The 13,056-nt window shown below is 37.3% G+C and overlaps 1 protein-coding gene across 1 annotated transcript; it reads left to right on the forward strand.

Moving 5' to 3' along the window:
- Positions 1-4,072: 4,072 nt before the first annotated feature.
- Positions 4,073-6,099, forward strand: LOC140137061 (craniofacial development protein 2-like). The gene is made up of 2 exons (XM_072158720.1): positions 4,073-4,112; positions 5,255-6,099. Exons 1-2 carry the CDS (start codon positions 4,073-4,075, stop codon positions 6,097-6,099), a joined length of 885 nt encoding a protein of 294 aa, XP_072014821.1.
- The last annotated feature ends 6,957 nt before the right edge of the window (positions 6,100-13,056 follow it).

The raw sequence follows: 13,056 nt of genomic DNA on the forward strand, positions 1-13,056 counted from the left end.
CTCAGAAATAAAGAAACCTTTCGTGATTAACGAACTTGTCAATCAAACTCCCTGAAGCCCATTTAGTACATGGCAACTTATGTGATTTTCAAGTATACATGTGTACAATTTCACACTTTCTGAAATTCTGATATTGTAAATTGTCATACTAATAGTAGTACATGTAGTAGCTTGCAGTGCACCCATATTGCCTGTCATGATGTTTGATTGTACAGCATGGTGAAGTTGGCTCGAGATAAGAGATTAGACATTCGTTATTACGCTGAATATAATGTTTTTAAATGTTTTTCTGCATTGATCACATCACATGGAGCAATAATTTGATTCTTTTTTGGCCATTAAAAATTGTTGTCCAAAATTCAAAGTTTATTGAACTTGGTAATTTTGACAAATTTTGACATTTAAACCACTTTTTATGCATCAAGCACATGTTCTAGAGTATTTGACACCATTTTTGGACATTTGAACATTTTGACCAAAATATTTCAAAGTTTATTGAACAACCGTTATTTGCGCTGAATTACGACCTAAATCCATTTTATATATCGATCATGTGTTGTCTGATGTCAAAATTACTCTAGAACACTTGATCGATGCATAAAAGTGTAACTTGTTATAGGTCAAAATTTGGCCAACTTAACTAACCAAAAATTTTGAAATTTTTATACCAACATTTTGAAAGTCCAAAACGGTCTCAAATTACTCCAGTACCATTTGCTCGATGTATAAAAATGATTAAAAGTGTAATATTCAATGTATTTTAATGAATGTCTAGAATCTCTAATCTCGAGCCAACTTCACCATGCTGATTGTACAAATTGTACATAGGTGTAGTCCTATGTCATAATATTACTAATGTATGGCACTACAGTTTAATGTTTTGCAAATACCGGTACTTCTAATTTATTTGTGTGTTAAATCTATACAGAGTTATGCATGCACATGAAATGAGTGTTGTATTGTAGATTGGTTTCAAGTTGGGTAATAAATTAATGGTATTAATTTTGGGTAGTTAAAATATATTTGGACCTGGAGTCATGGAGTGTAAACATTAACATAAACAAAATTATACCACACTAGCATATGGACCATTGAAATATACAGAACTTGCAAACAAAATGTGATTTGCTAGAAAGTTTGGATGTAAGCTTAACAGTATTATTAGGGAGAACTTTTGATCATGAAAATTATTAAACAAATACCCATTTAAGACTCATTTTACAATGTAGGTGGTGAAAACTAGTTTGTAAATAGTAAGACTTATCTTTAAGCATTAGTTTTCATATGCTGTACTAGTATCTTTGGATACTTCCAAGGTACATACCTTTAGATAAGGAGATCTCAAATAAACTGATTACAAAGGGTACAAGTTAACCATTTTGTGTTATCAAGTGTCTTATATTGACTATATAGTGTCTTCTATTTATAAAACTAAAAATGAAAATTATATGTATGTGTGTTCAATGTACATGTATGATTGCCTGTCGATCTGGCTAAAGGATCTATTCATCTGGTGCCTTCATCAGAGCGAGTAATCACAGAAAATTGCGGACGATGTCAGTACTTTAATAAGCCAAAAAGTATTGATGACATGGTGCCATAGGAGTTTCCTAATTACTAATATAACCTTTGAGATGGTTTGTATGTTTGAAGAAGATCATCACAAAAAATAGTAAAAAAAAAAGTTTCTGAGTTTGATTGACAAGTGATGTCAGATGCAAACTAGTATCTTTAATTCTGACTTTCATTATATCTTCAATCATCAAGACGAATTGTTCATTTAGATGATGTTAGCATGATAGGAAAAGTCAAAATATTCTTTTCTAATTATTTCTGCCATCTTGTGACATCCTGAACAAATTCAATATGTTTTAGTGATACACAGTGTTGGTTTATCTGCCACAGAAATGTTAAATTTTACAGATTGTTTTTTTACAAATTGTTTTTTTTTTTTGTAATAAAAAGATATGACAATTGAATATATATCAAGTACATAGCAATTTTGCATGTGGGTTTTCATGTTATTGGTGTTAAGTAGTGTTCTTGTGGTATGTAGATTCTCATTTAAAGCCGTAAGGTTTGATCTTATAATAGTAAATTGGTTCATTTTTGTCAAACCTGATTTATATTTGTAATGTATAATAGGGGCTGTGCAATAATTATTTATTATATAAATTTCCAAATGGCTTGCCAAAAATCGCTTGCCCCCCCCCCCTCGGCCTGCCAAAAATCGCTTGCCCCCCTCTCGGCCCGCCAAAAATTCTTTGCCCCCCCCCCCCTTGCACATGCCAAATTTTTGGGATCCCAATTTCCAACTGTTAAATTGTCTATATACATGTTGCGAGCGTAGCGAGCAGGAAAATTTGCATATTTAAGCGTTTCTGTAGCGTTTTCCTAAGCCTTTTTAGCGCGTTTTATTTAAAAGGTGCCCCATGAATGTGTGCCAAAAATCGCTTGCCCCCCTCTCAGCTTGCCAAAATTTCTTGCCCCCCCCGTTTCGGCTTGCCAAAAATTTCTTGCCCCCCCCCCTATTTTACCCTCCCCTAGGGCTCATAATTATTGCACAGCCCCTTTTTTATCCTTCATTAATATATTCTCGTTCATTAATTGGTTAAACGAGTATCATGTGACCAAAAATAGTTTTGCTATTTTGCAAAGCAGTCAAAAAGCCGACTCAAAGTACTATCTCCCGGGATATATTTTTTACTATACTCCCTCTGAGCATGTATGACCTCATAGCCGCGTCGCAGTTCCTAGTGGTCGGTGCAACTCGCCACATACGCGGGATATCGCTACCGTTTCTGGGGTATTAATGTGCAGCAAGTCATGTTGTCTTGCGAAGCACACAAGCAGCAGCACAGAAGTGCAGCTAAAATATGGCAGTTTCATGACATAATCTGAGTTACATCAGAAAGAATATCTTAATACAGTGGAAACTCGTTATCACGAGATCGCCGGGTCGGCATGTTTAGCTCGTGATTAAGCGGAGTTCGCTTTTAAAAGTCAGGTACAAAATATGTGTCGGAAGACTGCATGTGTTTAAGCCTAAAGTCGGCTCAGTGGGCTGTACAAGCAAAACCTCACTGGTCGAGTCTGCATAGCCATCTTCATTATTTTATACTAGATTTGCAGCCTCCGAGCAATGTCACAGTTCGAAATTCCCTCAATCGGTATGATAGGCTAATAATTGTTTTTGATTTTCGGTAAGAGGCATTTTTCTCACAGCTTTCTGATGAAATTCAGATGATTTTCTCAAGCTGATTATCGTAAACAATAAAACAATTATACTGCGATATCGGGATTTCCCCTACTTCCAGCAGCTAGTAAACATGCCTTGAACATGTTGAAGGGTTTCCCACTTTCAATCCAGGCGGACTTCGCGTTTGCGATTAGCTAGTCTGATATGTCGTCAGCAATAATTGGCCTTATATGGCAAATTTCGTCATGACTTGATTTTATAACATCTAAAAATAGGAAAGGGAATCCTCATTTGCCGCTAAAGTGATATCTCGAGCGAGTATTTTGTCAACTTCTCACATGATTTGCATCATAAATTTACCTTGGGAAATTAGCTCGTTTTATCCATCATAAAAACAATAGAAAACAAAAGCTTTGACTGACAGCAAGTGCTCGTATTATGCAGATTTTGTGTTATTTACCTCGTATTAAACAGTTTATTTTGTACAGTAAATAATAGGGGAAAATCGGGACCACATGTTTCTGTTCGTAGTAAGCGGTTTCTCGCATTAAGCGATCTCGTATTAACGAGTTTCCACTGTATTGACGACAGTTTCATGATGTCAGTACTTCATGTTGTCTTGCGAAGCATACAAGCAGCAGCACAGAAGTGCAGCTAAAATACAGCAGTTTCATGACATAATCTGAGTTACATCAGGAACAATATCTTAATATTGACGGCGAAATAACAGAGAACATGGTTACTCGTTTCATGGCGGTATTGTAGAGGTTACAACATTACAACGGTAAGCTTTATAGCCACTCAACTGTGTGCATGTAGGCCTACATGTATTCAATCAAAACAAAGCACGGCAAGCCTAGCCTAGCCTTGACTATGCTAGGACTTAGCCTACATTTATGCCTAGGCATACATTGTATGTCTATGATAAAGGCCTTTCTAATATTTTAACCAATTAATGAACAAAGAATATATTAATGAAGGATATAAAACAAATATTTACTGCTCTAAATTCAGGATCTGGTGGAATCTATTGGTCCCCTCGGTGAACGGTCTCCAGGTGAACTGGAGACCGTGAGCCTACTATTTCCCTCGACCTGGCGGTCTTGGGAAATAGTAGGCTCACGGTCGCCAGTTCACCTCGGGGACCAATAGATTCCACCAGATCCCTCATTAGCAGTAAATTATTTGTATAATATACACATCTCAATTTGCACCTGAATGGAATCAGCCATGAACATTAACAACTCGCTTTACTCAATGGTTAAAATAAAGATTGTCACATGACTATTACTCAATGGTTAAAATAAAGCTTGTCACATGACTCACTTTACTCAATGGTTTAATAAAATAAAGCTTGTCACATGACTCACTTTACTCAATGGTTAAAATAAAGCTTGTCACATGACTCACTTTACTCAATGGTTAAAATAAATGGATAGCATGTCCAATATTGCTTCACGAGAGTCTCATTTCCAGGAAATCATAAGTTTTTTGATCAATTTGTCTACAGGGTGTCCAGAATGATTTATACTGTGTTTGAACAAAATATCAAAAATATATAGTCAACAGTTTATCTAATTTTAATAAGTGCAATACAATGCCACACATGTCTCCTACTTATTATGTGACTTTCATGGAAATAGCTTGATTCATTTGGCGTGACATTGCTATTAATGAAAATTGACAAAAACTGCATGTGTGTAATTTACAGTGCAAAGGCATCATAACACATGGATCCTTTATCACCATCGTCCAGCCGCACTGTGCAATATATTGGAGAAATCCTACATTCTTTGAAAGGAAATACACCAAATTTGGCACAGATGTAGGGTGTATCCCCATATGATTTAGTATGGGTGGCAACTGGACTAAATGCTGAAACCTTTCCTTTATATCCTCTATGACAGAAGGAGTGGCGACCTCTGTCTTATTCAGCCATTGACAAGAAATATGAGTTTACATTTAAGCACCAGGGTTAAAGCCCCTGCTATGAAGTCTGGACCATCTAAGTCACTGTTAGACTATGCTAACATCAATGACGGTTTGATCTCAAAGCCAGTTTATACCATCCTGGACGGACCAAACCTGATGCAGATAAGGATGGTCAAGACAAATTTGTACAAAGGAAAAAACCATTTACCATCAGCACTTTCAACATCAGAACTCTCAACTCACTACCCAAAAAAGAAGAACTTGCTCATGAAGCCGCACATTATGGCATTGACATCATATGTCTGCAGGAACACCGGATTTGTCACAGTGACTCCCTCTTGCAGGAAGACCTGAATGGCTACAGATTAGTCACCTCTTCAGCATGGAAGAACCAAAGGAATGCTGCCACTGGTGGAGTAGGCTTCTTAATCTCACCAAGAGCCCTCAATTCCTGCATGTCCATTATTAGTCACAATGAACGGATTATGGAAATTTCTCTGCTGGGCAATCCAACATCCACAGTTCTCTGCTGCTACAGTCCACATAACGAACAACCCGAAGAAGCTGTTACCTCCTTCTACCAAGAACTCTCTTCTACAGTTAATGCCATCCCAGCTCATAACGTACTTATAATTGGAGGAGACTTTAATGCTCAGCTTGGGCCATTGGATGCTCTCTTCACACCTGCTAAAGAAACCAATAGAAATGGCAACCACATGAAAGACTTCCTGCAGGAACATAACCTCATAGCCACAAACACAAGGTTTCAAAACCGCATCAACAGATTATGGACACATAGGCTTCCTAATGGTCAACTAGTTCAGCTAGACTTTGTCCTGGTAAGAAAGAAGTGGATCAACTCAATCAAGAATTCACGTGCATACAGCTCCTTCGAGGGTGTGAACTCGGACCATAGGATTGTTTCATGCAAATGTCAAATCAGCTACGGAAATGCAGAACTTCCATGAAAGACCCAATGAAACGTATTGACTGGAAGAAGGTTACCAGAGACACCATCCTGGGTGAGCGGTTTGTGGTAGCAGTCTATAACCGCTTTAGTTCTCTACACGATGAGCTACAAGAACCCAATATTAGCACAACTTATGATACCTTAGTAGCGGCTAATGAGGAAGTTGCACTGGAGATGCTCCCTAAAAAATCAAAGCAGTCCTACAACATTGCTGCATCAGATAAAGTCACTGAGGCAAGAGATGTCTTAAAGAGTGCATCTATGAAACACAATGCTAGATCCACCCGAGCCTCACAAAAGCTCCTCGAATCGGCCAAAGTAACTCTTGATAAAGCCTACACAGAAACTCTGGAGTCCTCTATTCAAAAGAAGACAGAGGAACTTGACAACCTCCATCATGAATATAAACATGCAGCTTCTTGGGAACTCCTCCGGGAGATAACTGACACCAAATCTGCTCCTGTGGTTAGAGTGAAAGGCAATACATCTGAAGAGCGTCGTGACAACTGGTTTCTACACTTTTCCAACTTACTAGGGAAACCAGAGCAAGACGTAAACCTTGAAGATACGTTCTTTAACAGCAACGTCTCTGACGATCTCCCAATACACACTGGTCCATTTACTATGGAGGAACTGCAAAAGGTCTGAGCAAGCTCAACAAGTCAAAAACACCTGGTCCTGACAACATACCAGCCATTGTTTGGAAAAACCCACTCTTCCATCAGCAACTGCTTGATTTCTGTAATGAAACCATGAAGGGAAATAAGCCAAAAGCCTTGTCAAGATCCACAATTATACCTCTCCCGAAGAAAGGGGACCTTTCACAACCATCAAATTATAGAGGTATCACACTGTCAGCACTTGCTGCCAAGCTGTATAACACTATGCTGCTCAACAGGATTTCTCCTCATCTAGATCCTATTCTCAGACGTAACCAAAATGGTTTTCGCAAGGGTAGATCAACCACACCACAGATTCTAGCCCTTAGAAGGATAATAGAAGAGCTTAAGAGGGACCCCACCTAACTATCATACATGGTTGGCCAAGGTCAAAAATTTTTTATGGTGTTGGTCGAAAGGGCTTTGGGTGTAGATTGTAAAAATCCACTTTGCTTGCTCATATGTTACCCGTTGCCATGGTAACGACCCGAAATGTATTTTAGGTGATTTTAGCTCATTTCAGACTGAAAATGCTGAAATTTGCCTAATAAAGAACGGAACATAGCTCCATTATTCGAGAAGATAGAAAAAATTTGATTAGATCCTTACAATGGACCATCTTTCTACTTTCCAACAAAAAATAAAAATTATTCATGTGGTGTTCGGATGTATCTTTTTTTGACCTGGCAACGCTTATAGTTTTGCCCTTTTGAAAAAGTGACAATTTTGACCTATTTTTGAGGTGCAAAAAAACTATTGGCCATGACTCCCAGAATATTGCAATTGTGGTTGTGAACAAAGCAGACCATGCCCCATTCAAAATTGATATAAATTGCTTGGGGGATTATATCAGTAAAGCGGAGTGTTGCCAGAAAATAACACATTTGTTGAAAAGGGCTAAATTTGACTGGGAGTGTTTTTCCCCTGTATTTAAGTAATACTGAAAACATTTGTTATGTTTATGCATCATGTTATCTCACAATTGAATGTTTTTGATCTAGATATTAAATATTAAACAAACTCAATTTCTATTTTGATATTTAAAGTGTTGCCAGTATTCAAAAGCATTTTAAGGTATTTTAGTCAAATGACTAGTAATTGGCACATATTTAAAAGTCTAAAACCAAATGATAAAAGTATAATCACTTGGATTATACTTCTGAATATTGATGTAGCAGGCCTTTCAACTCATACAACAATAAGCTATGGCAACTGCACTGTTGCCATAAAATAAGCTAATTTAGTACTTTCTTTCTACAGACTACATTGTTATGCCCTGGTTTTGGGGAATTTGAGAATTCAATTCTAAACAAAGTGTATTATGTTTTAATGTACTATATACACGACATGTGTTAACAGAAAAAAGACACACTTCTGAGCTCTTCTGCATTGCAAACGTTATAAATAATATGAATTTGTCTGCCCTATTTCTCCTAACAAGAGTTATTTAACATGCTCATGATCGGGGTGAATTTTGGTGGAAAACACCCGGGAAAACATGCTCCTTGCGCCGTTTCTTTTCTTTTTTTTTTCCTTTTCTTTCTTGCTCTCTCACTTCTCTTTAATTTTTCTCACTCAGGGGGGGGGGGACTCTTCTCCCTGTCCCCACCCCTAGCTACGCTACTGTAAACAGAACAAAATGTTGACCCCCCGTTTTTTTAGTGCATAACGACATAGTTTTATTTTTGATTCCTCTATTGAACAAAGAATTGTCCAAAGGTGAAAAGCATCAAAAGTTGCCCAATCGCTTATTTGCATCATTCGGCTTTACGTTGTATTTTATTGGCTCTCTATATATTCATGTTTAAATAATGTGAGTATATTTGGTTGAAACACAGCACAGGCTATATAGACATTTCCCAATAAATTTTAAACACTTCTTTTAAACACTTCTTTTCTTTTAAATGAAAAAAAAAAAGATATTAGGAGCAGTAGAAACATTCCAACTTTGAAGAAAAACAAGTTCAAATGAACATTAGGAAAACATATATATTAAAAGGAATAAACCAATAATCTGAAAACATCAAAACACCGTAGTGTGGATGGCGCTGGCATGCGAATATATTGAGAAAATATTGAAGAGAAATAAGCAAGAAACTGCAGCCTAAAAATTAATGCTAAATCGAACCCTTGAAATATAGGCCTATTGAAAACCTAACTGGCAAAATCATGCAACAAAGAAGAAAAAAATGGAATTAAATTGCGAATATCATGAACATAAGAGAATATAAGAGTAACACGATTATCAATGTATCATTGCCCTCTATCCCACCTTTGTCCAGCCGATACAGTAGCATAACCAGGATATGTTCAGAGGGAGGGGTGGGGCATATTTGGGGGAGCATATGGGGAAAGAATATTAATTTCTTCAAAAGAATCACAACCGTTTCCATTAATCAGTCACTTATACTCCTAATTAGTCGGAGAATGGAAGAAGCTATGCGGTTAATGCATTTCTTCAATGTGGCGTATGTTTGAAGTAATAAAAATGGAATAAAAATGGTGTAATTTTAAAATGAAAAAAGAATTCTCTGTAATTCTTACAATTATCCTAAAGAACATATAAAAGTGTACTTGACATGCTTTGTACTAGGGACGAGAAAGCGGGGGGACAGGGTGGGCGAAGACCATGGGCCCCGAGGGTTATGGGGCCCCAAGCAAAAGAGAAAATTAAATAAGCACTGATTAAGTAGCTGATAAAAGGCAGGGCCGAATTTACCTTGGTCTTTGGAGTCCCCAAACTCACCGTGAGGAAGGCATGTGCTGCACGCAAGAGGTCAGTTTGGGCCCGGAGTTTGGGTTACAAATTGGGTGCCTTCTATAAGATCGACAGTGGTTGCAGAAGCATTGCAAATTAGAGGAAGATAAGCATATTTTGTTCCGATCTTACTAGAACATTTATGCTGAAATAAATTTTAATTTCGGGCCATTTTATTAGACCAAAATGAAGGTGAAATTTGTTGTGTGAAGGGCCAGTGCTAGTATGATATCTTGTGAAGTGCATAAAATTTTACAATTTTGCCATATTTTGGTCCCAAACATGCTGTTGTGGGCTAAGAAGAAGATACACAGGGCAATTTTGGGACCCCTCTGGCCCAATGGTAAACACTGGCCCTGCTAAAAGGGCCCGCACTGTTTCTTGTCCATGGGCCCCGAGGCTCTTGCTACGCCCTGCTTTGTACATATCGACTATAACTTGCATGCTATATTTAGTTAGTAAAATAATTTTGACACGCCCTATATGTTCTATTCATTTGTAATACACATGAAATCTATGGAATTGACATGAATACAATAAACAATGCAATAACAAGATTTCAAGTGGTAGATTTAACTGTCACCATTTCTGCTGGGAATTTGGCCACTCAAGAATAGCATTTCACTCAGTCTACGGTAAAAGTTGGCACACCCTGTAAAATAAGCAATCATTTTAGTAGTTTCATGAAATCATTCTATTTTCAGACTAGTATATGCAGCATATGTTCGCTTTTTTTGCACGCCCTGTAATATAGTGATTGTACAGATAAGTAATTGACATAAATGTTGTAGTTTTAGAAAGGGCAAACTGTGTACTTTCTTTAAAAAAAAACCAACGAATTTCAGTTACTGGGAAATGATGAGATTGGCATAATACTATTCAACTTTTTGTGTGAAATTACTTTGTTACAACCTATATTACCTATCGATCACCCTGTATAATTATTCAAATGCTAACTAATGTAATGGCCATCTTTGAAGCATAAGATTTCCAGAAATGTATGGGTTTGGATATTTTTCTTGAACTACATTTGAGATATAACCAAAAAGGTGCAAAAGGAGGTGATTTCAACCAAATTTCCAAATGAGCACCAATGGGGTACCAACATAAAAATGTAACCAAGTACTAAATTTGATTATTTTATGGCAACACTGCAGTTGCCATTATTGTTGAATGGCGTAAGGCCTGCTACATCAATATTCAGACGTATAGTCCAAGTGATTATACTTAATCATTTGGTTTTAGACTTTTAAATATGTGCCAATTACTACATGTAGTTATTTGACTAAAATACCTTAAAACACAGTTTTTGAAAACTGGCAACACTTTAAATATCGAAATAGAAATTGAATTTGTTTAATATTTAATATCTTGATCAAAAACATTCAATTGTGAGATAACATGATGCACAAGCATAAAAAATATGTTTAGTATTACTTAAATACAGTGGAAAAACACTCCATGTCAAATATAGCCCTTTTCAATAAATGTGTTATTTTCTGGCAACACTCCGCTTTACTAATATAATCCCCCGAGCCATTTATATCAATTTTGAATGGGGCATGGTCTGCTTTGTTCACAACCACAATTACAATATTCTGGGAGTCATGGCCAATAGTTTTTTTGCACCTCAAAAATAGGTCAAAATTGTCACTTTTTCAAAAGGGCAAAACTATAAGTGTTGCCAGGTCAAAAAAGATACAACCGAACACCACATGAATAATTTTTATTTTTTGTTGGAAAGTAGAAAGATGGTCCATTGTAAGGATCTAATCAAATTTTTTCTATCTTCTCGAATAATGGAGCTATGGCCCGTTCTTTATTAGGCAAATTTCAGCATTTTCAATCTGAAATGAGCTAAAATCACCTAAAATACATTTCGGGTCGTTACCATGGCAACGGGTAACATATGAGCAAGCAAAGTGGATTTTTACAATCTACACCCAAAGCCCTTTCGACCAACACCATAAAAAAATTTTGACCTTGGCCAACCATGTATGATAGTTAGGTGGGGTCCCTCTTAAAATCTCAAACAAGCAGGCATATATTGTGTTTGTTGACTTCTCAAAAGCTTTCGACAGTGTTAACCGGAAGGCCATGCTGCATATTCTTTGTAATTATGGGATCCCTCAGGAGATTGTTAATGCTATTGCAATAATGTATGATAATCCTACAAGTTTTGTACAAACAGGTGATGGACCAACTGAAGAGTTTCTCTCTACTGCTGGAATCCTGCAGGGCGACACATTGGCCCCTTACCTTTTTGTGATAGTGGTAGACTATCTCCTCAGACAGTTGATAGACACTGACAAGTCCAAAGGGATTGACATCATGCCCAATAAGACGAGCAGAGAGAAGAACAAGTATCTAACCGATCTTGACTACGCAGATGACATAGCTTTAACAGCTACGTTATCACAAGATGCCCAAGATCTTCTGTCATCTTTAGAAGATGCTTCCGCCAAAGTTGGCCTCTTTCTCAATTCCAAGAAGACAGAATATATGTGTATTAATGGAGATAAGAACCCAACTCCAATCCTTTCTCGGGATGGCACACAACTCAAGGAGGTGTCGGACTTTAAATATCTTGGTTCATTTGTTGCCGACAGCAAGAAAGACTTTCTGACTCATAAAGCTCAAGCATGGAAAGCTTGCAACAAGCTGCACACCATCTGGCAGTCCAACATATCAGGAAATACCAAGCTTGCCTTCTTTAGAGCCTGCATAGAGAGTATCCTCTTATATGGAAGTGAGACCTGGACAATGAAGAAAGATCTTCAGGACCGTCTTGATGGTACCTACACCCGGCTGTTGATGAGGGGTCGAAATATATCCTGGCGTGAACATAAAACCAAAGCAGAGATCTATGATGGTGTTCCACAGGTGTCCTCCATCGTTGCTCAACGGCGAGCCAGATTTGCAGGCCACTGCTACCGTGCAAAAGACCAAATAATTTCAGATGTCATCTGTATGAGGCTTCCACGAACATGTAGAGGAAGAAGACCATTCAACTACATTGACTGTGTGGCAAGGGGCGTCAATCAAGAAATTAATGACCTCCCAAATCTGATGGCTGATAGAGATTCCTGGAAAAGAATTGTAAACTCTTTCTCGGATGCGTCCATAAGATAGATAGATAGATAGATAGATAGATAGAGCTTACAATGCTAAATAATTCTTGATATGGGATTAAGTGAAACATTTCAATATGACATCAGAGATTTAGGTTGAAAATCATACATTTTTACTACAATTTTTACCCAAAACTGAATGTCATTATTACAGAGGATATAACTTCCTCAAGGATCCTCGCAGTAAATGTTAATCTTCTTCGTTACGTAGCTGTGGGTTTGCCCTTATACTGTGGACATAAATGCATGCTGTGACACTAAGGACGAACATTCTCTATACTTTTATGAAAAGTCCATCTCTACCGGCATTTTTAATGATGAAACTCACACATCTCAATAATTGTCTTCAAAACTGCCGCCAAAGAACGAATAGTTTAAGATCACTCAAGCGTAGCAAATCCTTTATT

Source organism: Amphiura filiformis, chromosome 17 (assembly GCF_039555335.1).
Source record: "Amphiura filiformis chromosome 17, Afil_fr2py, whole genome shotgun sequence".
Classification (NCBI taxonomy): Eukaryota; Metazoa; Echinodermata; class Ophiuroidea; order Amphilepidida; family Amphiuridae; genus Amphiura; species Amphiura filiformis.